Genomic DNA, 27,273 nt, shown 5'->3' with positions numbered 1-27,273 from the left:
ACGCGCTCTACTGATCTACCTTTCTAGTTTAATACGAAATATATGTTGAATTTTAAAATCCTACTCACTTTCAGAAGGTGTATTTCTACACGCAGATAGCACATTGGATTGGAACGATTACAAGAGCGATTACAATGACTTGGAAGAAACTGTCAAACAGCGGAAAGCAAATAGTCCACCGCATCCTGAACTGAATCCAAGACCAGCTGTTTGCCAAAACTCCTGCCAAGAACCAAATATCCAACTATTTCAAGTACAGCTGACATCTACAGGACCAATGTCCAAACATCGAAATCAAAAACCCTGCTACAAACCGGGATAAGGAAACACAAACTGCTCTCTGGGTATTCTCTGGCATCTGGCATCGTATTTCAGTTTCATGAAATCATTATAGTTACATTATATTTTTGCTTATCACAGCGTTTTCTTACTGTGTCTGTCTTTCCCTCTGTTTCTCCCTCCAAGAGGCATCCAGGGACAGACTTCAGCGCAGCACCTTTCTAAAACAGCCTGTCTATGGGGGGTTAGTTTGTTTTACTGTCCCAGCAGGAGGGCTGATGGGAGTCAACCGGGGTCGAGGCAGGCTCAGGCTGCATAGCAGTACTTTGACAGAGGGGCGTAGCCTCTTCAGACCCCACAGATTGCTGTTTCAATAACGGCGCCAAGCTCCGCTCTTGGGGAGTTGGTATACCCTTTATAGAGGACAACTTTAATCAACCATGCTTGAGCTGTTTGTGTTATTGTTTTGAAAGAGTAGTAAGTCATTCCTTTCTTTCTGACTGTCAGTTTTTTCATTTAGAAGTGTGCAGAATGCGGTCGGCCGTAAAAACTTCCCTCAGCTTTATGGCCTCCACATGTGGGACGTCGACAAACTGAGGCTCCGAATTTGATCAAGCTCTGTTTCAACACGGAGGTTACAGGGAAAGAAACGTTCCTGATCCATATGGAGAGTGGTAGAGGCAAGATGAGGATCTTAATAAAATATTCTAGCAGCACACCACTAGCACAGATAAAGTTACGTCCTTGTGTCAGGGAATGTATTGAGGCCAGAGATTTTTGCCCACCACTGTCGTCGACTTGCGTTGTGATGTTCCGCCCCTGGAGGGAAGCGTGAGAGGAGCTTACGGGCATGGCAAACATCTCCTGGCAGATGTGAGCAGCTGGACTCTGCAGAACTGCTGCTTAAAGAGGCCTTACAGGTACGGTAATGAGCAGATTTTTAAATCCCCCCGTCGACTCGCTCCTAATCAGCCTCGGGGCTATTTTTACCAACCCCTACGGGCCCCTCAGGCTCATCCACTTTGAGTTGTTCCGCGAGGGCACGTTATTCTGACGGAAACAGTTATATAGTGACACAGCACACACACACACACACACACACACACACACACACACTCAGGGACGTGCCGATGTAGATCCCATACCCACACAATCACACGTCAGGACACACATTTACATACAATATGAAGCCACAAGACGGTCTACACATGCTCTCACCGTGTTGGAGCACTCTGAGCTTTGTGTGTGTGTGTGTGGGGGGGGGTCATATTTGAGGGGGGGGTCTGACGAGTAGGGAATGGTTTAATTAAAAAAAAAAGAAAATCTACGACCTTGACTTAAAAAGAAAGACAAAAATGAAGGATTTTCCCACAATGTAAGGCACTTATAAATGCGAGACAAAGTTTTCATATTCAGATGATATTTTACAGTGTGGATAAAATAATATTGTGTGTTAGTTTGTATTGATAAAAAGTATGGGTGACCCTGGGCTCAGGGCGTCAACCATTAACCTCAATGTCCCTGTTCAACGTCTGGTTTAGGATCCTTGTTGCGTGTCGGTCCCCATCTCACTGTTCCCTCATGTCATTGCTTGAACGCCATCTGTCTAATTTCAGTGTACAAATGCCCAAAAACATTCCTTCAGAACAGGACCCAATTGTTTTTAATGAACTATTCAAATTATTTAAAAAAATTGATGCATAGAGACACTGTAGCTTTTTTCCCCTCACATTATTGTAGTTGAATATGCTCTAAGACATATCTTAATGAGGAGAGGTGCCGTCAAAGGACTCACTGAACGGCCTCGGAGAAGAAATACTGCTTTCTCGAGTTCTTGGAGCGAGCCTCCCCGTCTAACCAATCGGAGGAGGCCAAAGTTACGGGTGGGAGCTCACAGCTGTCAATCGATACGCGAACATTCTTCTGTTCTAGTGCCGTTCCTCTCACCACGGCTTCGAGCTGCTATGAGCTGGAATAATCGAAGCTGATTGTTAGAACATAAACTTAGTATTCGATGATGCAGCAGGCCGTTGTGTTTCTGCTTTATGTTGAGAATATGAGGAGGGTGTTATTGGAAGGAAGAGTTTGGCATGGAAATGTACAGTGGGACTAATACTGTAACTCTGAAACCAGCGACCCGATAACAACATACTGAAAACATAATATCTCGTGGCACAATAAGAGACAGATGTAGGATAAGAAACACACTAGACTAAAATAAGAGCAACATTTTTGTTGAAACCCAGCGGTTCAAAGTTCGTCATTAATGTACTGTTCCCTCTCAGTGACCGACAATGACTCTGACTACATCGTTTCATCCTCTTTTCCTATCTGTTCCTCCCACTCTCTTCCTGTTTCCCAGTTTAACACCGTGGAAGGTCAGCAACATGCTCAGTACACAATGCTACATGTCAACACACACACACACACACACACACACACACACGCCATGGCGCGTGGCAGTGGCCGCCCCAGCTGGTGGAAAATCACGATCCTGTCACCTCGAGGAGAGCCGTGCGGTGGGACGTTGCCATGGCAGCAGCCAACATTTTGGCCTGTCGGAGCTTTGTTAGGTCGTTAGAAGTTTCCGGTTGCCCGGCTCCGAGTGATTCGTCTCGGGATGTCGGCGATCTGAGCGCAGAGATGGAGATGAACGCAGGCTTGTGATTGACGACGAGCATTTCAAACACGACAGACCAGAGTGGGGTTTTTTACGCTCAGAATCTGGTGCTGGCATCATCGACGGGCAACTAGTTGTGCGTATGACTTGTGTATTGGCAAGTTTACTTCACCCCCCCCCCCCCCACCAAAAAAAATCTTTTGCTCCCCATCTGTCTCCCAGTCTGTCTTTCAGATAAAGCCAACTATTTGTGTCTGAGTCTTTTCTTTTTCCTACTTAAAGAGCAAAACTGCATTTGATCATTCGCGATGATTGGAATAAATTATCCATCATTTTTTTTGGGCTTCCACCGTCACGGGAGTTTGACGCCCCTGAAAATCTCTGATGATCTGTAACATTTAAATCTGTATGAGCCCTTTGAAAATGCTGTAATGCAAAGGAATGCTCATTTTAAAATCAAGCCTAAATTTTCCCCTTTGCATACTTTTTCTTCTCCTTTGTCACACTCTGCATTTGAAGTTTTGCAGTGGATATGTGCCTATTTCTACTTTAGTGCCTATAATGCAGCAAACCGGGACTAGAGCTTTGCGATATGAACTAAATCTCATATCTCGATAATTCACAAAAAAATATAGACAACATTATATGCTCATTATTCGTTACCGCTGCTTTCCCAGAGTTTGCCGTTCACGTGTCAAGAACTTAGCCGGAGATTGTCTGAAAAATAATTAGACTGGCTCTTTCACAATTTTATCATCATATGATTAGACCACATTCATTTGACTAATATCTATAAGCAGTAATTCATTATGAAGACATAAGCTTCTGGGTATTTTGATCTATAGTGATGTAGAATATTGTATAGATTGATCAAATATATTGTGTGTTAAATGAAAAGTATCTAGTGATTATAGCTTTCAAATAATTGCAGTAGAGTAAGAAGGACAATATTCCTGACAGGAATATGGTCGGAAACTAAAAACCTCTTCTGTAAATGAACTTTGAGTAAATGTACATTGTTACTTTCCGCCGCACAAACAAAATTAGAAGAGTCACCAAGCAACCAAAACAACATTCTTTGGTTCTGAAAGACAGCATGCGTCTGCTCCGGATGGAGGACTTCTCCAAGGTTTTTTTTGTCTTTGTCTTTCACTTTTATAGTGGGTGCACAATGTGCATGCTGTTTCATGGTGATAATGTCAGCGGCGGCGCGTCATTGCGGGGCCGAGGCATCAGGATGGAGCTGTGCAAGAGGGAGGCAGTCACACCAGCAGTCTGCGGAGCCAATTATTTTCCAGTTTCGGATGCTCCGCTAATTATCGAGAACTGCGCTTGTTCACTTGCTGAAAAGCTGCAGATACTTAGAACAATTTGCTCCCATTGAGTGCCGAGGCCAATTAACGTCAGCCCCGCATTTGAAAGAGTGCTTGTTTTTTAAGTCATCTATTTACACGAGCTGCTTCGACGCACAACTTTAACACCAGGCCCGTTTGGATTTTGTTTTCCGCTTTGAAAGGAAACAGAAGTTGAAGGAACCTTGAGCGGTGACCTTGAGAATTTTGGTCCGAACTCACTCTGGTGTATTTACCAGACCAGGCGTATTTGTCTTCCCTTAGCTGGAGTGGACCTGGTCACCCAGAGGATCACCAGAGAGGTCATTAACGCCAGTGACCTGTGTGCCGCCTATAGTTGCAGGATAATGGCTGGAACAAAACGGAACTGGGGAGCCATAACAAAGACAGAGCGACACGTGAAGTGGAGTCAGAAAGGAAAAAAGAGGATTGCAGACGTATGAGGGGAAAAAGCTTGCAGCTTCAGGAGGTTCGCAGGGTCACGGGTTTTTCCAAAATTCCTCTTATTTAGAAAAAGATGAGGTCACAGCTACGGCTGTTTAAACCATCTGAGAGGCTTTTCAAAATGGCCGCTGGCCCCGGAGACCGAGCTGTGGTTTCTGTCGGGAGTTACTCCAGTTTCCTCCGTGCAGGAGCTGCGGACAGATCGGCCAGAGATCTGTCCCTGTGAATCATCAAGGTTAAAGTGGAGATTGGGAATGATTTGTCATTTAAGTAGTCGGCGGCAACGAGAGGGAAAGCTAGGAAATGTCCAAAGGTGGAACATTAGACTGCCTCTCAGCAACTGATACATCTATTACCCCAAAGATCTTCAATGGGGCCATATTTTATAGATTACCGCCTTCTGAAATATGTATGGTCACCGGTTTACATCTGAATTACACTTCATCTTTCCTTTTTTACATTTTACATTACCAAAGGAAGACTTCGGAATAGAAGGCGGATTACATGTATAAAAGAGGCAGCATAAAAAACAGGCCAAACCAATCTCCATAGAAATCTCCCGTCGAGTTCTTCGGCGTTAGTTCAGCTCGTGTTTGGTTTTAAACGAGTTGCAATTTTCTGAGATGCAAATGCAAGGTCAGTCTCCTCATTACACAAATGGAATATCAAACACCTCTGAAACAAAATGGAGACGGAGGTTTAAAGCACAGAGGAGTGACACTGAGATGAGACTCCCCCGTGAAACAAATCTCTGAAAAAGAGCAGGGCATGCGTAATTACAGGAGCGGGCAGCACGTCGAGGGTTGTAGGCGTAACTTTGCGCCGTCAAAGGCATGGGAGCGAGCGAGTAAAGAGGGGGATGATGTTGTCAAGATTACGAAGAGATCTGTGAGAGAAGGGGCAGGGCCAGGGAAGGGACGGCAAACTGATGATGGAGGCAGAAAAGGAGGGAAACAAACAAAGAGGAACAAGAGACGGAGGCAGACTTTGAGAGACTTTTGACAGAGACTTTGAGCAGGTGAGGATGAGGACTGGTTGGCAGGGGCTCCAGTCCAACCAGCTGCTTCCCCCCAACGCCGCTGCTCAGCAGCAGACTAATAGGCAGAGGGAGTCAGAGGCTCTGTCTCCTGTCTCCCAGGCTGCCTGGAGGGGCTGTATTGATAAAATCCCAGCCTGCAAAGCTCAATCCATCCCCTGGGGCGCTCGGCAGCAAGTGGATGAAGAGTCCCCGGACGGTCTTTTGGCGCCGCAGCCAGTCACTGCAGCAGAGGAGCAGATCTGAGCACACTACAGTGGAAGGCAGGTACAGTGCACGCGTGCACAGTGGCTGAACGCCGTGCCCACACCTCATTTATTCTCATTTTGAGTCTGTCCTCTCAAAACCCGCCGCAGAGTGAGGGGCAGAGAGCAATGATCGCAGAGGAGGCGAGGAGATGTACGAGGGAGCAGACGGGGAGCCGGGCGGGAGAAAAAAAGTGAGGGCTGCCTGCGCCGAGGACCGTCCGCCTCTCTTCTCTCCCATCACAAGTGCTAATCCAGACAGCGGAGGTGCAGACCGGCGCTCACACCTGCCTGCTCCTCTCCGTCTTGTTAGGGGGCCAGATGGGAGAGGAAGTGACTTCCTGCTGAACCTCCACCACAGGGCTCGCTCCCTCACGTTAATACCTTTACTGCTCGACTCCATTTGTTATACACACTCAAGACACACACTCAGGGGGAGCCCGGGGCTGTGAATGATGGCCATATGCAGAACTGTGCTCATCTGTAACCCCCTGTGGCTGGAACAAAGTACAGTAGGCTCCTTGAGCGTTGAAACCAAGGTTAACATTGGGAAGTGGTGCAGTGCAGCTTGATTCAGCAGCGCCGTGTAGAAGGACGCCCCGCCGGAGTGGCCGGCTCCATAAAGGTCACTGAAGTAGGTTCATAGGTTGCAAGCCCCCGCTTCAAATTGTACACGTGTGAGGGTGTGTGTTAAAAATCTGACAGGGAAGGAGAATGAGTAACTCGCTGCCACCGTGAGACGCCACGTGACCAACCCGGGGCCAACGGCAGCCGCCGGTCAGCGCACGGCGCCCCAGGTGCAGCAGTGTGTTAGTATGTGAAAGTGAGAGAAGGCAGAGCTGGAGAGTCATGCAGGCTCAGCACAACCGTATTCCCTTGATAAAGAGAGGGAAAGAGAGGGAAAAAAGAAATAAGAACGCCGATGGGTGGATCAAAGGAGAAAACGGAGGAGGGCTCGCTCTGAGGCAGGCTCGCCGGACCAACACCGGCTCAGTGTTGCATTTCAAACGGTGCAAACCAAGGGTACGGGGACTGTCCGACACACGACGAGTGGTCCGGGGTGTACTTCTATCTTTGTGAGGGCCAGGTACGTCTCACAGAGTGAGGACATTTCAGGAGAGAATGGAGATTTTGGCTGGGGCTTCCTCACTGACACAACTTCAAACGGCTGTCCGAGGGTTAATACTTGGTTTTCGGGGTTCAGGAGAGAAGTAGCTTTAGGTCACGGTTATGCATTTGGTTGTGATGGCGAAGGTTTGGGTCAGGGGCTACGCAGGGCATTGGGGAATACAGCACAATGAGAACACATTTTGAAAAACGCACTAAATCTTCACAGTCTAGAAAATCAAACTAGTAAGAATTTGGCTTTTTTTGTATAATTGATTAAATTGTTTATTAATTCTTGGGAACATCAACCAATCGGGTAACAGTGTAAGATCTAGTCCAAAAGACTAGAGGATGAAAAAAAATAAATAAACTACAGTAAACTATTATTTTATTTTACTATTATTTCATTAAAGCCCAAATGTACAGCATTCGCTTTAATCATATATACAAAACCTCCGGGAAATTCAGCAGATGTGCTCGTGCGCTTGCAAAGGTCATGTGTTTAAGGAATAAGCCGACTGTTAATTCAGTATTTGCATCGACGGGATGTGTCAGGAGCTGTCTGACGCAGCTTAGCAGGAGACGTCCATTGATTGATCACATCACACTCGCACCACTTGCTGGTAATAAATCAGAGCAGGGGTTGGACGAGGGGGAAAAAAGTCGAGGCAGTTTCTTCTTGGAAACCTCCTATAATTCAAATCAATTATGCGTATAAACAACCGTGTTTTATATTTCAAACCATTTTAAACCCTGTGTTAAACTTGTACTCATCAGTAAAAACCTATGAAATTTTTGCTTTTGGCTAATGCACACACACACACACACACACGTGAACAGTAAATAACCCGAGCCAGCAGAGACCATCCGGGCTCCTCGGCGTGTTTATCTGTTGGTTTATGTGTCAGTTGCAGGCGGGACCCCTGCTGAGACCAAAGATGTTGTAAACGAGGCACCGCCCATTATGTTTTGCAGCAGGTGTCATGGACTGCGTCCCTTTGAGAATACACATGGTTAAAAAACAACAACACACTAATGTCAGGACGCGGAGGCATGTGTGCGGCCTGCAAAACGAATAAAACACGGCAGTGAACATATGTGAACATGCTATGCACACATACAGCTCAGTACAGGCTGTCATCACACACACACACACACACACACACACACACACACACACACACAAACACACAGTGCGCCGCACAGATATGTAATCCGCACACACAGGCTGTACACAAGCAATATTTGTCTGATAAGAAAGGTCACTTTTGTCATTTGAAAGCACATAAAGCGCGACAGGCTTCACTTGTAAAGCTTCAGTGGAAAGGAAAAGGAGGGCAGCCGCTCCTCTGGACAGCCCACTCAGGCAGGCGTAATTACACAACAAATCACACTGCTCTTTTCCCTCCATGTCATTTGAAACAGTGGATTAAGTGCCAAAAAAAGGGCAGATTTTTGAAGCTCAGCCATCTGTGTTTTTGCACAACAGCAAATGTGTGTGTTTGTGTGTGTGTCTGGCTCCTTATCTCTTCTGAACCATCCACCTCTCACACTGCTCCCAGTTGGCTTTTTTATACTCTCCAAGCAGGAGAGGTCGGCTTAGGGCCCCGGAACTGGGTCATCTGGGTGTTGGTTAAAGCAAGGGGAAAAAATAAATAACAGGCTGGACACTGGCGGCAGAGCAGCCTGGATCACGTACAGGTAGGGGAGGAAGACAGAGAGCAATCGGGGAGAGAGGGAACGAGGGGAGTGACGATTTGAAAGGTCAGGACAGCAACAGCGCAGCCCCCGTTTCAGGGGGAGATATTTTTGGACAGAGCACCGGGGTCGCAGTGCCAGAGCGTCAGCCTCCGCTCTCGTCTGGTCGAAGGGGGCCGCGGCCGGGGCGGACCCCGCAGGGCCTCAAGGTCACACCCCTGCACCTCTTCTGCTGACAGACAGAGGGGATGGGAGGAGGACGGAGGGGTGGAGGGGTCACAAGGGCCTGAACACGAGTCGAAATGAAACGGACTCCCGTTCGTCTCGTGTGCACAGTGTACACACGTCCATGCGGGGGGGCGGCTCTCGGGTCAGGATGGAACAAGAAAGGGGCCGCTGGGTGCACACTCTCATTTCTGAGGCGAGTGGCGGGTCAGGGGTGTCACCTGTCCACAGGGGCCTCCGCTGTGAAAGGTGATATCACTCGGAGCTTCACTCAGATAGCTTTGGAGCTGCTCAAGTGACGGATATCAAGTGGACAGGAAGTTTTAAAACCCATTAGAGTCCGACGGCCCTTCAAGTCAATGTTTAGAATTAGTTCTGCTTGATTTTGCCGGGGGTTTTTGTCACAAGTCCGACCTCCACTTATTTAAAGAGTAATGCTTTTAAATCTACAAGTCCCGCCCATCAAAAAGCTTTCGCTTGATTATAGTGATGATTATTTGCAAACATTTGTTTTGTAATGGGCTACAATGAAACTACTGCATAATTAAGCAAAAAACAAAAATAATTATCTGAATAATCATCTTCCTTTTTTTGCAGTAATTGCCTTGTTGCTGTCTGTGCTGCATATTTTTCTTATCATTTTCAGTCATATAATCCGACAATATCTATGATTCTTCGTAAAATAATTTTCTCATTTTCTTAGGTTCTCTTAGCTGAATGGTTAAGACAAACACCACGTCACCAATCAGGGACCTTTTCACGTCCACCTTATCTTTTCTGTCTGTCTCTATGAGCTCCCCACTGAAAACAGAACTGCAAAATGCATTTTGTTTTTGTTAAATTTAGTAAGCAACCGCATTAAAATACAGGCCGACTGAACTTTTTCCTCTTTAATGCATTCCTCTTTTCTTTGTCTCTCGCTCTTGCTATATTTCCTTACCTCCGCATCAAGGCTGTCTGTGTGTTCAGAAGATAAATAGAACGCAATCCTCGACAAAAATTGCCAATTTGAAAACAGTCTACTGTGTAAAAACGAGGGCACCGGTGATTTTTAAGTCAAGAAAACAAACAACAAAAATACAAACACGTGTGTTTGTTTAAACATTTTATTGCTATGTAAAATTAAAAATATCATACTTTTGATGAAAAAAAGTACTACTTTTAAACAACACAAATAAAATCAGGCAAAATAAAAAAAATATTTGGCATTGTGTGTGTGTGTGTGTGTGTGTGTGTGTGTGTGTGAGAAATTCAGATTTAGCACGGCAGTGCTGCTTCACTTATTAGTCAAAATTCATGCCATAAAATGTTCACTGTATCATTGCAGTCGGTCGACAAACAACCATAATTAAAACTTCAGTCAGTGAATTATCTGATGGTTGAACAGACCGAGTAAACTGCTAAACACCGCTTCTCTCCCTACCAACATTTAAAACTGTATTTAACTGAGGTCCTACAGTAGTGTCATGACATATTAACCTAGAATAAAACCCAACATGAAGGAGATGTGCTTATTATTGGCACATCCATGAATTCCCTGGCAGCTTCTCGTCCCAGGAAAATCGCCGCTGTTACAATTCAGTACATTTGGGCGGATGACCCGAGCCATTCAACGTGCTGCGGGGTCTCTACGTGATGCAACACATCGACATTATTATCCTTAACACATCCATACCGGACACGACAAATCTACGAGCTGAGGCTTTGCCTTCTACGAGCAGCCGACACAAAAGACACAATGATTAATGACAACACAGAACTTCAAGTATGTTCCGAAAAAACGCAGCTCCCCTGTTTCACCACTACACCTGGGCGAGGGACTAAAATATATTGCATGCAAACACTACCATAATATACACCCACTCTCTCTTCCTGTGACAAACTGCAAAGTGCATAAACCATACGAGGAGCTGGACGCTGTCCGAGACCTCAGTCTGGCTCCTGATGCTGTGGCCTCAAAGTCGGCTCGTTCTCTATGAGGCAAAGAGGCTTGGCTTTACTACATTGACATTCTAGACATTGTGTTGCTCAACAAAAGTGCTGCACTAACTATCACACAGGTAAAACATGAAGCATCATCATTCAAAAGTTACAACATTTTGAATCATCTGGCTCCACCTCTCTATTCGTTACTCTGAACTGCAAGAAAAATAAAAATTAAATTAAGTGACTGTTAAAACATTTATAAACATAAAGCCTCTGGTATAAGTTAATAAATAAATAAAATTCTTAACACAGAAATAAAACGAGTGATTTTAGCCAGCAAAAATAAGCTTCTTTTTTTTTCTTGGCTTTTTTTCTCAATCCACTTTCTCAAATGAGTGATAGCTTTGTTGATCTCATTCCATATCCGCATTAACATTCACTGCATTCATGGAATATCTTACAAAATAAATAAGTACATAAATAAATAATCCTTGCATTGTTTAGTGTTGTTATTCGTTCATTTTACAGTACCATGACCTGTAACTAACTGTACAGTGAGTAGGTATAATACAGCAATTACAATGAGAAAAGAGGGACACACCCAATGTCTGGTGTTAAACTGGGGCTAAAAGGAGGTTTGGAGGGTTGGAGGGTACCGGTGGTCTGCTGGTCTGAGCGGGGCCGGGCTAAACTAAAGTGAACAAGGCCCTTTAGCAATCCCAAATCATTTGGCCGCTCTTTGTTGATCTTCCACAAGGGGATTTGGCCGAGGGGTGAGGCTCCACCCGGTGTCCAGAGCTGCCCGAAATCCAGCTCCATACCAGGACTGCTGAGATCTGAGTTTGGCTGGGTGGGAGTCAGGGGAAGGGAGGTCGAGGTCAAAAAGGCGAGGGTGTCAGAAGCCAGGGTTGCCACGGTGACCTCAGAAGTGGCCCATCCTGGCGGCGAAAAGGCTGTGAGAGTGCGGCATGGCCGAGGAGAGGCGGCCAAAGCTGGACGACGGCCACTTCATGATGAACTGGGAGGTCACTGGCAGCAGATACCTGGACAGACACGAGCGAGGGACGGAGGGATCAGGGAGGAGGATGAACATAATGAGAGGATTAGATATGCAAAGGTCAAAATTTAGAGGTCAGGACGCATCAGTCCTACGGACTGAGACCAAATATTCCTCATATGTTTACACACATGGAGGGCATTTATGGAGATCATTTGCACATTTCAACTTTAATAATGACCTGACGATTTCAATGTATCGTGATATAACCTTCCCGATGAAAACGAAAAACGAAAGGGGGAAAAAAAAAAAAATTGTAAGCTCATGCGTGAGATCCATATGATCTTGGGTATTTGGTGCAGAGCTGCATCTAACAGTCGTTTGCATTAATAATTCATCTCCCAGTTATTTTAAGATTTATTAATGAATGTCTATAAAATGTCAGAGAATAGTGAAGAAAGCCTGATATACAGCATTTCCCCACAGACCAGGGTGAAAGCTTCAGATGTCTTGCTTTGTTTGACCAACAAATGATGTATGACAAAGCCCTTGGATTTGAAAAGCTATAAACAGCAATTTTTTCCCAATTTAATGATTAGATATATGCAATGTACCAAATCTAAAATGCCATATACATAGTTATCAGCTACAGTCTTGTCTGATTAGGTCATAAGCAGTATGTATGTATCTGTTCTTGGAGTAATACATTATTGGCCTCATACTGTCAGAAGCAGATTTCTTCCATTTCTTTCAGGACAACTGAATTTTTCAGCTTTGACCCTTACATTTTTGGTATCATGAACAGAAAATCCTCACCCATCATTCCGAGGCATAGACGTCAGAACCTTTCTAAGACTTTTCTATGACACCTTCCACCGAGACAGAGCAGTGAGGCAGCTCCTGCTAACAGCGTTCCAGTACCTGAGAATGAGACCAGCGTCAGGTTGAGATTGAGCCCTGATCCCACCTTCCACGGCTACTGGAAATGAGTCAGATATGGTTGTCAGAGCAATGTCAGATGAGATGATCAAATCCTGGAGAAGGGGTTAACTGAAGGTTATGCAGACGTTGGGGTTACGGTTCGGAAGACAATGAGACGGGGGCAGTTGGAATTCTTCCACACTGGTCAGTTGGAAGAATAACTTACATTTATGGGTTCCTGCATTACACGTGCCATATAGTGATATTATACATGTGACCTTAATGCCACGTCCGCAGCGAGGATCTTTGGCTAATAAAAACTACATCTAATACTCGTTTAGTTAAACAAGAGCAGTGGTCAAAAGAGATGCTCCCTGTGGAAGCGCTTAAGAATTGACAATCGAATCAAAAGGGAGTCACTGGGGCAGAGGATTACAGAGCAGAGAAATAATGTCTTCTTTAAAGCTGGTGCAGAGATGGAACACTTTTTACTCTGACAGCTCTCTTCCTTTTTTTCCCTGTGAAATAGCTCTTGGACAAATTAGCTGAGCAGCTTCTTCTACAGTCGACCAGAAGAGGGGTGGGGAGAAGAAAAAAAAGAGCGTGTCGCTGAGGGCGTCCTCTTCAACACAATCCCAGACCCGAGAGAGACGCGGAAGATTCAAATTAAATTCATTTAGTCCGACGAGAGTGTCCTTGAAACGGCTTCAAGTGGGCCATAGGTATCCCTCCAGCACATCTTCATCTGTGACTGGACTTGGGGAACGAGGGCCCAGTCCTGCACTTCTTCCTAAACTGCTCCGTTCAAACCCCAGAGAGGCGGACATGGTGTGCTTTTGCTTTCAGCTGTCTCAGCTAGCTCAAGAGACATTTACTGATTTCATACCATGATTTTGTGTCGTCCTCCGCTTCATTTCTTACGTTTACCAGGTTCACCGTAAACCCGTTGGGATCCTGTTAATGGATTCGTGGCCTTTCTCCGTTCTCCGCCTCCATTTCCATAAGGTATTTTCACTGAGAACCTTGAGCCCAGGCATGGAAATACAGTAGCAGTCAAGAAAGAAAAACATAGAAAAAAATCAAATATTGAACATTCATCGGGGGCCCGAGTGTGTGTTCGTCAGAGCTCCTCTGCTATTCACTTTGAGAATATTCTGCTGTAGATAGATAGAACCGCTGCAGTGGTATTGGCCAGGGGTGGGGTGTGGGGGCATCTCGTGACCGTGCGGCCGCAGTCTCTGCAGGCAATATTTAATTGGCCCCTCATTCCGCATCTTCCATGTTCGTCCTCTTTTTGATCGTAGGGAACGTCTTGGCAACAAGGTGAATGCTTGAAAGCCAGGGGGAGGCTCGTTCCCACACTTTGTGCTCTGCTCGAATCCATCAATTGACAGGGAGACGGAACGATACTCTCCCGCTCCGTTCTGCACATGCAGCGCTACAATCAACCTACTGACAGGCCTTCCACGCCACTCCTCAAGTCCCCCACCGGGATGCAACTGCCACAGCGAATGAAGAAAAAATGAAATGCCACGAGTGAGGATGGAGGGGAAGACTGCCACGATAGCTGACGCAATCACAAGCCAAGAGGTACAAGGAGGCTTGGAGGTTATCCGCAGCCCACGTTCAGCTCAACACCCCAATTAACCCTCATTACTGCCACACTTTTCCGACAGATGAAAGTTAATAAAACCTGAAACTTTTGTCATCATGGGGAAATTGTCTTTGGGTAGTGACAGTAATTCCAGGCTTAACAAGAAAGTCATTAGCAGAGCTATTTGGCTTCTTCCTCTCATCTGCCCACACAGACTGAAGGACTTTGCCAAGACCCATGGGGCTGTTGACACACCTGATCAGGCCACTCTGCACAGGAAGGATGCTTGAACAAGTGCGGGCAGGTGTGGTCAACAATGGAGACCCCAAAGACCTCCGCTAAGAGATCCACTTTGATGTGTTCGAAAGGCTGCCAAGAGCTGTGCGAGTGTGTGCCTGTGTGTGTGTGTAGATGTTGAATTCGAAGGAGCCACATTCGCCTGCGTTCAGGATTCATTATTTCAGTGTGAGAAATAGTAGTACGGCCGAGGGGATGTACCAAAACCTGCCTTTCCTCAAAACATTTTTTGCGCATGACTGTGCGTTGAATTGCAAAAACTGAATAGAAACTCAACCTCAATCTCCTCGACATTTTCTGCTAAATATCTGTCCATGATAGCCTTTTAGAAATGTTTCGTAGTTAAGTGTATGAGTGTCGGTCGTGGTTGTAGGTTAAGTCCTTACCCGCTGTTTCTCTGGTGTTATTGTCTGACATTCATTTAGCTCAGTCAAGTCTAGCTCAGTTTTATATTTGAAATGAAAAGGATAGGGACACATTTTCACAAAAATGTCATCACAAAGTTCAGCGGAAGCTCATGATTTATGTTGCAGACAAAGGTGGATTTTTTTTCCTTTTAATACAAAATTCTCCCTTAACTTTTCCCTAGACAATAGGGAGATCTTTTTCTGTTCTCTTTTTAGTTGCAAAGACATTGGATATTGTCGCCCATCTCTTACACCCATCGGTCAGGAAAAGATCTCTTCACAGCCAGTGTGGACGACTAGAAAACTGTTTCAAACTTTAAAAATGCGACTGGTCCTTTAAATTGAAATGCCAGTTAGTTGGAGGGTGAGCTGGGTTTGAGTCACTGAGGAGAGAAGGATGATCGTTGTGTGAGAGTCACGTGATGTGCATGCACACACACACACACACACACACACTCTCATAAGCACACAGTTGACTCTCTTATATAAAGTTTATGCATCAATGAGAAAATAATCCTAATTGCTTCTGAGCTATCTGAAGTGGCGGCGGGTTGCGACTCTTCCCTGCATGCCTGATGGGAGAGATGTGATCGGCTTATGTGTCGTGGAACGGCACACAACACGATGCAAGCTGAGCCATTCTCTGTCTTCTCGTGACAAGAAGAGAGCAGTTGTTTAGGTTGATCATGGCACTGACGCGGTGCAAGTGAGGCGCTCGGTTCCAAACGAGGACTTTTATTTTTTTCTCTTGATAAAAGGATTGGGTGAGAGGCATAGATTAGGATGTGGCAGCAGGGTGACTGGCTGGTGATGTACAGCAGGCTGGCCGAATGGTTGCGGTGTCAACAAACAAGTGCTCCAAACAGTCTTAATATGGTCCCTTCTCCTATCTCCTTCCTTTCAAATACCTCATCGACAGATTTGGTCTACAGATGATCCGAATAATTTGAAACCTATTCCATTCTCATGCTGAATAACTCGAACCCAATATCACTTGTTTGAATGTTAGTGAGGGAAAGGAGAGGAGGTCATGCTATAGACTGTTGGTTGTGCAGCCAGAGCAACTGTCACTGGGCAGGTGGGACCAGGCCTTTTATCATAAGTGTGAGGTGGAGGGAGCAGCTGGAAGCAGTGAATAGGGGAAGGTGCTGGAAGATGAGGGGGCGGGTTTAGCAGAACTAAACCAAGCAGAGACCTGCGCCAAGGGGCGAAGAGACGGAGGAGGAGGAGGAAGAAGAAGCGGCAGCGACAGCGGCAGGGGTGGAGCCATGGGTAGAGGCCGGTCCAGCAGCGAATGGCAAGCTTTTTTACACAGACATATATAGACAGAAGAAATAAGGAGAGACAGACCAGTGCATGCATAAAAGGACACGGCATGGCAAAAATGTGGATACACCAGTGTATATCATTCTCTGTGTCGCTTAAGTTATCGAATCCAATCACATTTACATCTTCACATCTTTATGCATGAATCCATCCTCGGACAAAAATTGACTGACGGTAACATGATCCAGAGCAACAATGTCAGATTAGTCAAAATGTAAGTAGCTCTACGACGGTACTCTAACTCTACAGGGTTTCTTTTTTTTTTTTCTTTTCTACACAGCTGAGGTTTTCATGCTGTAGGTGTAAAGTGATAGCCTGTTAAAATATGCGCAAGAGTTATGAATCATGTAAAGCGAGGCCCCAGGAAAAAAGGAGCTCTCTCTCTCTCTCTCTCTCTCGCGCGCGTAAGGTCATTTGCTGCACAGGCTCATCTGGGCTCTAATTGAATTAAGCAGGCCTCGGGGGGCCCCGGGCTAACCTGAACACTAATCTGTGGGCCATTATTTCCTGTTAACGCTACACTCCCTCTCTCCCTCTCCTCATCCTCCTCCTCCTCCCGCTCTGTCTGCCTGCCCAAAGCCTTTGTGCTTAAAAAAGTTCATTCTCTCCGAAACGGCCCACAGGGCTGAAACCTTAAAAATAGAGAGGCTGCTTCTTTTTGTTTGTTTGTTTTTTATTGCGGTGCTTTTCTAAAGGCAGCTTCAAGGCAACGTTTGTCGCGAGGCATCTCTGACGCTGTTACTTGAAGAAACTAAGCTTCGATTAGGTTCAGTCTGGACCTGAACATCACTCAGAAGTGGACACCCAGAATACTGTGAATATTTCTGTATTCCAACATTTCCGGTTCAGAAATGTTTCAGAAGTGTTTTGTTACTTTTTTTGTCCATTCATATGTTACACTACTTCAATCTGTAAAGTAGGACAACAAACTGATCTACTTGGGGATCGGAGGACTTCCACTGCTCTCCCTCTCTTTTCTTTAACCACAGTTTAAGTTTGCTTTTCATGCATTAAGATCAATTCTCTGTGCAGAACAAGAGCTCAACATCTTGCACAAGAACGCTGACTCAGTCTTGGTTTTTTTTAACCTCTGACCTCACCAGACTCTTGTATCCAATCATATCCTTGAATCTTATCCGGCCACCGTACTGTTGCAGGAGGAATGCTACGAGACTCTTTCCAAAATAAGGGACGATGTCAAAGGGTCGGGCGCCCCTCTCACCTGGTGTCATCCCATTCGGGGCTGAGTCCGGTCAAAGAGCCGCGGGACTCGGAGACAAACTTGTAGACCACCAGAAGGCAGTCTCGGCACAGCTGGACCAGCCGGCGGCAGCACTGCAGCTCCTGCGGCGACACCACCTCGCTGCTCTTACTGAAGATGCTCTCCCACGATGAACTGGAGAGCAGGGAGAAGGCACAAAGAGTCAAATCAAGTTCACAGCTATGTATCATGTACGCCCACAAAGTTGCGCACAGTCTAATGTGTTGGCCTTTCGCTGTAGATGTGTAGTACTGTACATCGGCACGCACACTCTCCCACACACAGACATACAGGAAGGAAGGATGAAACAAATCCGTACAGTTAACCCCCTTTACAGCCCCGGACATACCCCTGACTGTGAGGGAGCTTCAACAACTGAGACACACAACCCTGTGGGGTACGTTTGATGTCTACCCCCTTTCACTCCTTTGGAGATGGTGGTGGGGGGGTGTTTCCTCTGAAAGGGTTCAGAACTGTGGGTGTGTGTGTGCGTTTCCATTCTCTTTCCTCTAAGTCGTTTTCAAAGCCTGTTGAGTTCATCGCCCACAATAGCTGCTCGGCTGTTTGATTGTTGTTAAGTCCCTTAGATAAAATATCAAACAACAGACGGAGAGGAGCGGGGGGTCAGCCGCACTCAGATTTGGAGTGCGCTTTTCCGAGGTGCACCGACTCGCTGTCTCGCTGCGTGACATCGGGGGCCCCCTGTTGGGTTCATCCATGCTGGGGCCGTGGCCCTGCCGCGGGGAGGGGCCGAACGATCGGCGAGCTGGATCATCCAGGGCAGGCTGTGATCAGACAAAAGCTGCGTGGGGTGCATCATATTGGGGTTAGCTGAGGCTAGGCTAATCCCCCCGGGCCTTTACCCCTCCACCCACTCTTTTCAATCCCTCTCCTCTCCACTTTTTCCTCAGTCACAGAGTCCCTCTCCTTCCCCTCCATCGCTATCACTGGCTCAGTCCCCTCCTCGCCCTCCCTCAGTTACGACTGCCAAGAAAGAAGGGAGGAGGAGAATGGAGAGCCTTGCATGGCCAGCGACTTCAGTTACACAATCTGAGCCCTCTGTGTCGAGGGGAAACACGGCCGGCGAGCAAATGAACTGTAAAGAATATGGAGAGGAGGAGACGCGAGAAGGTCAGACCTTTATCACAGACGATAAAGCCGCCAGCACAACAGCTGTCTGCGTGTCGGGGCTTTATATATATATATATATATATATATATATATATATATATATATATATATATATATATATATATATATATATATATATATATATATATATATATGTGTGTGTGTGTGTGTGTGTGTGTGTGTGGGTGCGTTTGGCATGTCTTTGAGGAAATAAATGGGCGTAAACCATCTTGATGCATCTAACGCCTGCGTGTCTGTCTTTAAATGGAAAAAAAAACTATACTTCACGTGGAAACAGTCCAGTTGTGTTTGGGGGGTCTCTCTCTCTAGGGACATGAGCTGTGACTGCAGTGAGTCATCTTGAAGGAAGCTGCTTTCTGTCGCATCAAAAAAAAGCAAGGGAAAAAAATGACGAAATAAAGGAAACGCATGAAAACGTCAAAGTTTTAGATAACAAACCAAAGTGAAGGAACTCAGAGGCCGCCTTTCACCTCCTTCCTGCTTCCCTACAACCTCTCTCTTTTTCTCGCCCTCACCTTTGAAGAAGCCCTGATTAACAGCCCAGATTTGTGACCTTAATTTGCACCCTGTCTCCACAGAGCATCCATGTTGCTTTCATCCCCGAGAGCTTTCAGGAAAGTGCAGCGAGGTCTGGTTGGTCTGTCACTCACTCTGTCATTCAGCTGCCGTTGCTGCCTTAGTCATACTGAATAAGAAATGTGAAAATGGCCCCATGAATGGCTGTCACTGAAACTGATACACAGATCGGGCTCGAGGACACGGGGAGATAGTGTGGCGTGTGCACTTCCAGTTATGGAGATTGAAGTGTGGCACTATGAAACGAATAGAGCGGTGATTGCAATGAAGTGCGATCACTTGTTTTGATTCTGAAGTATTGAGTTCCGAAAACTGTAGTTGATTCAGGGGTGTTCATTGTGACACACACAGGGATTTTTTTAAATGTGTTTGGTCTTGGTTTGTTGGTCTTAAGTTGTTAAATTATAGTAAAAGTCTAACTTGAACTTTGAGTCTAATAATTGTTTGCTTGTGCCTAGTTCACGCTACATGATTTTAAGCCAGATATTTTACTCGCTGATAACATTTTTGGAACCCACAAAAAGCCTCAGATCAGAGTCAGATCGGCAGTCGCTGTGTGGACTCTTCAGACGTGTGTGTGTGCGTGTGTGCGTGCGTGTGTGTGTGTGTCCCTGTCGCCAGTCAGTCGTGTAGGATGAACTCATTACGAGTGCAAAACTCCCGATCTGACAAGACAGCAAGTTGTTGCAGTGTAACTGCACAGCGATCTGACAACTTTGAAAGTCGTCTAGTCAGAACTTGGCAGATCATTGGTCTTTTTGTGCTTATTGTAAGTTTTTGCAAATGTTCTGAATCCGAGGGTTCCTTGTAAATAGAGGTTTCGTGACAGCAGAAATTTCGTAACATCCTCTGAAATATTCCTTATAACATGAAACGTTCACACACTATAGGCATGTAGGTATGTGGGGATGAGGGATAAAGGGGGGCTAGCTACACATCCCCTACCCAGTGTTGGAGAAGCAGTTCCACAGGCCCTGCCCGTGACTCCAGAGCAGCCGGTTGAAGACGCGGTTAAAGAGCCGGTAGAGGTGGAGGCTCTCTACATCGGGCTCCCTCCAGATTCGCTGCAGCGCCGAACGCACATTGGTACGAACAATGTCCAACACCTGAGTGACAGAGATAATAAAAAGGAGATTGGGGGGGGGGGGGGGGGGGGGGGGGGCAGAGAGACAGAGGTTCAAATCGAGCGTGTGATGATGAGGGAAATTAATGCTGCAAGACGGTGAGAGGTGACAGCATTTCTAATTGATATGCGGGAGATGGCATTTGTTCCAACTGTAATTTTTTTTTCCTGTTTTTTAATTTTTATCTTCCTTTCAAATTAGCAATGATAGAGGATGATGGATTCTCTCACTAAGTGAGGGCAAGCTTGCATTCATTGACACACACACACACACATACACACCACACACACACACAACCTGCAAACTACTTTAATCAGGCCATACACACGTGTGTGTGTGTGTGTGTGTGTGTGTGTGTGTGTGTGTGTGTGTGTGTGTGTGTGTGTGTGTGTGTTTGTATGTGTGAGAGAGAGAGAGAGAGAGAGAGAGAGAGAGAGAGAGAGAGAGAGAGAGAGAGAGAGAGAGAGAGAGAGAGAGAGAGAGAGAGAGAGAGAGAGAGAGAGAGAGAGAGAGAGAGAGAGAGAGAGAGTTTGGTAGAGGCAGGACAGAAAGCACTGGGGCAGGCGGTGGGAAGGATTGGAGAGGACTAATTGCTGCACCAACGTCAGTCTTGGAGAGAAGGTGTCAGAAGTTCCTGGGCACTCTGAGAACACCTGTGCCATCCTTCCATATTCCTCTCTTCGTTTTTCCTGTCCCTCCCCACTTCACTGCCTCCTCTTCCGCCCTCTTTCTTTCTCTTTTCACCCCGCTCAGAGTGCAGCGCTGTGGCTCTTTTGACTTTGATTCCTCTCTCCTCATTACTGACGTGCCCGTCTCTGTGTGTGTGTGTGTGTGTGTGTGTGTGTGTGTGTGTGTGTGTGTGTGTGTGTGTGTGTGTGTGTGTGTGTGTGTGTGTGTGTGTGTGTGTGTGTGTGTGTGTGTGTGTGTGTGTGTGTGTGTGTGTGTGTGTTTTGCGATGCGCAGAGGCAAGATTTCCCTACAGCAATATGAGGCAAGCGAGACACGCTTACACACTCAAACTGATAGATGAGCAAACACACACACAGATATGTTTTGGTATGGTAATCAGATGGCAGAGCGGTGGGCGCTACATTCCTGACCCCTGCCTGCTCCTCATTAGGCTGCTCCACTCCAAATAAAACATCAGCTCGCAAGCACCACAGCCCACAACACAGCCGCGCACAGTTGTGCAGAAAGCCGTGGCTGAGACATCACATCATTACTGACACACCTACTGGATGCCATTCCACTTCTCGTCCCCTCTTCTGTTTTGTTTACATCCTCTTTGGTCTCTCTACATCTCACTGTCTGGCGGGGTAATGATCTCCGCGCATGTCCTTTTTTCCACCCCTCTCATAATTGATTTTTGGGGAATACTTTTGGATTTTTAAAAGTTGAATCATTCAAAGTAGTAGACAGGGGGAGACTGGTGACATTTTGTCCTATTGATCGTATCCTGCTGGTTTGGATTGTGTGGCAGCAAGGACAGAAGAAGGCAATTTAAACAGTGATCAAATGCTAAATGTTGCCCATTTTTAAGACTTACAGAGTTAATATATCCAAAAATTAAGCATTGTATCTGACAACACTGATTGAGAACGTCACCTATCACTAGTGATTTACTTCTGTGATAATAATTCGATTGAGCTCAGGTTTAGTCTTTGATACATGCTCACGCTCTCAAGAGTTTTTTTCCCTCTTTCTCAGGCACACAGAAATATCTCTGGTCATTTTGCTGTACGTGCCCCACCCATCCTTCCTGAGGACAAAATATTGCTGATGAATTTAAAGGGAGCTGTGATCCCAGTGTACAGGCCTGCTCATTGTACGGCAATTTCACACAGAGACACGAGGCTATTTCTTTTCTATCGGCACAGTTTACGTGTTACCCTCCGTAGTACAAGGCCATGTTTCCACCAGCCCTTTCCCTACAGCTATCTCACAAACCCAGAAACTAAAACAACTTTCAATCTCAAAAATCCTCTCTGTTTTAGCTTCTTTGTTCTGAACGGTCTCTTGTTATGTTTTGAGGTTTCTGATCTTCACCACTTGGAAACAGTTGCTTTTTGTCAAAATTCTTGCAAATATCAAACAGCCTTAAAATAACATTGTGGCACTGAATTGAAACTTTGCATTTGTATTCTTCCAAACATTAGGGAGCTATCAAGGATGTGTGTTGGCAGCCATCCTCCAATTCCCTTTAGTGGAACAAGACAAATTTAATCATATATCTTGAGATCTGATTCGTGGACACAAATAAAAAATAATCTCACCTTCCGTTGTTTGGTTGAGTCCAGCTTAACTAGCCAATAGGAAGCCACCTTTGGCTTATGGTATTTCCAGTTGTCGAGGATCTGAGTAAGAAAAAGTCAGGGTGAAAAAATAAAAAAATCTATCTTTTAAACATGTAGAAGAACATCTTTAATAAGTAGAATGACAATCAGAAAATTGAGCAATTAGTAGTTAAAAAAACAGGGTTACTTCACTATTCTTCTATTCTATTCTTCAGTAATGTATCACTGTATATAATAATGTGAAAAAATGAAATGCGAAGATCAGACTAGACAGACAGCTATAAGAGTAGATGAAATCTTCCTAACTTGAGCACAGGCCTTGGTGAAATGTTTCATACCCTGTAACATCATGATACTCATTCGCAACTTGTCATTGGCACACCACAGCGCAGGTAAGTACTTTCTCTTTGTACTTCAAAACTACAAGAATGTGTCAAAAATAACGTTAGGACATTTGGACAAAGTCTCAAGCTCATTCCCACAGTCACACATTCCTCCTGAAAGACTTTCTTTCACACCTATCTGCTCATGCACTGGATCTCTGTCTCTCACACAGACGGTCGGTCTCGTCTGTGGAAAAGTTCCATGTTCAAACACGACGCGACTTTTCTTTGACGGACAGAGCTGCAATGCTTCTGTGATATTTGGCATGTTGTACGCGATGGAGGTTGTTTACTTCAGCACATCACCAGGATGCTTGTCACTCTTCTAGTGTGCAGGGATGGTAGTTTGCCGTTTTAGCATCAGACCAATTTCCAGCCAGTTTTGCAGAAATATCATAGATTATATCTCGCAAATGTCAGCCTTCAGACTCAGCCCTCCTGCACGACGATCACGGCAGGTGGGCATCAATTTCAATTTTCTAATGGATGGTTTGGATGCTCTATTTTTACTTACAAAACATGTTGTTTTTTTTCTTTTAACATTTTAAAATTGTCAACAAGCTCTGAGTAGGTGGGCTGCCAAAGTGACATTCATGAGGTCATTTTCAAGCATGAAATCAACAAATAAAATTGGCCAAACATTTACATTTTGTCTGAACTGAACGTCTGTCGGAGTTGGTGAACTGCAGCACAACTGATACATGATCTTTCGTTTCCTCAGAGAAACCCTGTGTGTTGTGGGTGTGTGGAAAAATCCTTGGGGCATGTGTTGTTATGCTCCAAAGCTGTGCTGGATATTCTCATGCACCTGCTCCTGGTGCCAACACCACTGTGTACGTACAGGCAATGTTACTGTTGCTCTGTTGACTTAGTCTACATCTCCCCACTGGTGTAAACCTCTCACGTAGCATGCTCGATCTCCTGCAAACAATGCTCCCAATGGGAAGCTCCAGTGTAAACTTCATGTGTACTCACAACCGTGCACACACACACACACACACACAACCACGCACGCGCACACACACACACACACACACACACACACACACACACGCACAACCACGCACACATACGCACACGCAATCACACACACACACACGCACAACCACGCACACATACGCACACGCAATCACACACACACACACACACACACACACACACACACACACACACACACACACACACACACACACACACACACACACAGCCCACCAGGATTCAGAGATGCAGAGCTAAGGTATAAATTAAAGACTTTTGTTCACTTTCCAGAAAGTTGTTAATTATAGTTCAAGCTCCGAAGGGGCAAGAACCTATTGTTTTTGTGAACGTGGATTATCATTGTCATCATTATTATTATTATAATGATTTCTGGTAAAATTGCAGTGAGCTAGAAACATGAAAACTGGCCTAATGGCTGAAGATGATCTTCCTTAGAAATATGAAATGAAGGCTAATGAATGTTATCTAGGTCATAATTGGTTAAGGCTTGTTAAAAGCTTGTTGATATCATAGTTAAATCTTAGTTTTCAAGAAATTGAACATCAAACTTCACAAGGGGTGGGGCCTTAGCACGAAACTGGCCATAACTCATTAACCATTGGTCAAATCATAAAAAAACCTTGATAGATTTCGTCAGGCTGTGTTTGGGAATAGGCCAACCAAAGCCTGACCCTCACAGCCAGAAAGTTCTTGGTTCAAATCCTGTTTAAACCAATCAACCAACCAGGACCTTTCTGTGTCTTCCTCCCACAGTCCAAAGACATGCAGATTATGGTCAGGTTAATTGGAGACTCTAAATTGACCATAAGTGTGAATGTGCAGGTTGTTTTTGGACCAAGAACGCATTTTTGAGCACCCAAAATTATGTACAAATCATTTTATCCATTTTAAAAGCTTATTTTTTATTTGTAGATCACAAAAAGACAAACATTTGTGACCATATTGAGTGTAATTTCTCTCCACAGAGCACAACTTGTTTGTGCTTGCAGCATTCATTTTGGCTGAGTGAGCTGCTTGAACCTGGCGTTGGCGATGTGCAGCGATATTTTCTAGATTTTACTTGTTTGGCTTCCTCTGTTGGTAAGAACCTCATGAATCTTGTCTGGTGAGGTGCGAGCTCATTTGTCACATTTGTCTCATATTTACACAAATTACCCTCAATTAAAGCACAAAAAAAACCACGCTCAATACATTTCACCTTTCAATGCTTCCAACTGCAACCAAAAAGCAGGTTTGAGTGAAAGACAATGGAGGCAATTACTCTGATACAAGCGCATCATTAGCCCAATTAGACCTCAACTTTAAATCACAGAAAGAAAAAAAAAAAAAATAACGTGAGCACTCCTTGTCCCCTGAGGCAAAGTGAACAATACAGGTGCAGCCGTTTGTCTGCATGTTCATGGTGCTCTCATTAGGGTTTGTTAACAGTACAGATGTGGTGGTAATTGTCTCTCATAACCCTCGACATACAGATGTCACACACACACACTTTCTTGTTAGTGTTCTTGTTATGAAATTGCATGGGGATGCATTAATTACTTGGTTGACTCACCCTACCTTAGCCTTGATCACAACCACTACATATTCATTTTATCAAGCTGTATTTATTAATTATTAGGAGTGTTATACCAATCTTGAATGGATGTAAGATGGTGCCCACACTGGTGCATTATGCTGCTACTGATGAGCTGCTTTCAGACATGCACTCACTGAAGTTCGAACATTTTCCCGAGCTTCTCCCAAGGGGCTCTATGCGAGAACACGAATGTCCGCAAATGTTGCTCCTCGGAATTTTTTCGTGCCCGCCCCCTTAGTAAAATGTCCAAGTGAGTCCATGTGAGAATACAGCAGGAAAATGTCCAGAGGGTTCACAGCGAGCGAGTGGGCGTTTGATGATGTCCGTAAAGAAAAACTCTGCTTTTCACAGCGGAATCATCGTAATGTCCTGCCTCCTGCATGATCTACCCAGACGCCACGGAATGTGCCGCAGATTTTCCTGCTGTTGTGAACGCGTCTGACTCGGAAAATCTCCTGCTGCGTTCGTCATATGTAAACAACAAATTCCGGAGAAAGTCCGGAGTCTGTCTGTCTGTAGTTCAGAGTCAAAGCCCTTAAGGGCCCCCAGCCGTGCCTTTTCTCTGTTTGGGCTCTTTCAAGTTGAGAAACAGAGCGAGAGAGAGTTACTGTCTACCTTGCACTTTGGTCCGAATGTAACATGGAAATAAAGCCACTACAGTTTACTGTACTTCACATCTAGCCTACTAAAAACTAATTTTGGCCATTGAGTATCTTTGTAGTTAGCTTTGCGAAGACAAACCTGTGTGGCTGCTGTGCTTTCAGCACTGTGAGACCAGTGGTGCTGAACAGACAGCTGGTTCTGAGGACAGCTCTGGCTGCAGCAGAGGTCAGAGTCAGTGTAGACGGGACAGTTGGATGCTTCCATAGTAAGTTTGTGCTTCTGGTGTGAATTCAAGGTGAGGGTTTTATCTTTTCAGCTTTTCCAAATGTATTTTTTATAAATTTTCCAAAAACTAGATGTTCCATCTAAGCGAGCCATGCAATATTAGATATCGATTCCCACTTTGAGCAATCATATTTTTCTGCCAACAATGGCTTATCCCTAGAGGTAATATGGAGATGTCCATTATTTCAACAGACATTCTGTTAAAAATGGCCATTATTGGATTCTTGGGCAGCCTGCGGCCAACGGCACAGTACATTCATAATTAACATCATTCAATTCCATAAGCTCGGGTATACTACCATTACACATATGAGACAATTCTTCTATTGTTTGTACACTAATATTTTAGAAAAAAAAAACTAATTTAATTATAGTTAAAGCCTTTATCAACAACACAAACATACGGGTGCAAACGCACGTACACAGACCAAAATGCAAGGACACAGAGATCTGACCAGAAAGAGAGGAGGCCCACATTAAACTAAAGGAGCAGTGGGGAGTAACTGACTGACGGGTTGTCACTGGGGTCATTTGAAAGACAATGGG

General features: G+C 45.2%; 1 protein-coding gene across 7 annotated transcripts in view; it reads right to left on the bottom strand.

The window, feature by feature from the left end:
- Positions 1-10,151: 10,151 nt before the first annotated feature.
- Positions 10,152-27,273, bottom strand: part of ttll7 (tubulin tyrosine ligase-like family, member 7) — a 65,169-nt gene continuing 48,047 nt past the window's right edge. For 3 of the 7 annotated variants that reach the window (XM_035648109.2, XM_035648108.2, XM_035648112.2), the window contains 6 exons: positions 22,861-22,941; positions 20,409-20,569; positions 17,697-17,870; positions 16,344-16,450; positions 12,746-12,850; positions 11,838-11,975 (listed from right to left, as the gene is read on the bottom strand). In XM_035648109.2, the coding sequence (XP_035504002.1) occupies positions 12,768-12,850; positions 16,344-16,450; positions 17,697-17,870; positions 20,409-20,569; positions 22,861-22,941 (606 nt within the window). In that variant the 3' untranslated portion in view covers positions 11,838-11,975; positions 12,746-12,767. Of the gene's footprint in view, positions 11,976-12,745; positions 12,851-16,343; positions 16,451-17,696; positions 17,871-20,408; positions 20,570-22,860; positions 22,942-27,273 lie in introns of those variants that run through there. The other 4 variants (XM_035648113.2, XM_035648114.2, XM_035648115.2 and 1 more) reach the window with 3 other exon arrangements.

This window comes from Scophthalmus maximus, chromosome 13, assembly GCF_022379125.1.
Source record: "Scophthalmus maximus strain ysfricsl-2021 chromosome 13, ASM2237912v1, whole genome shotgun sequence".
Lineage (NCBI taxonomy): Eukaryota > Metazoa > Chordata > Actinopteri > Pleuronectiformes > Scophthalmidae > Scophthalmus > Scophthalmus maximus.
Note: the sequence above shows the minus strand (reverse complement) of the source record. Positions and strands in the feature narration are given on the sequence as shown.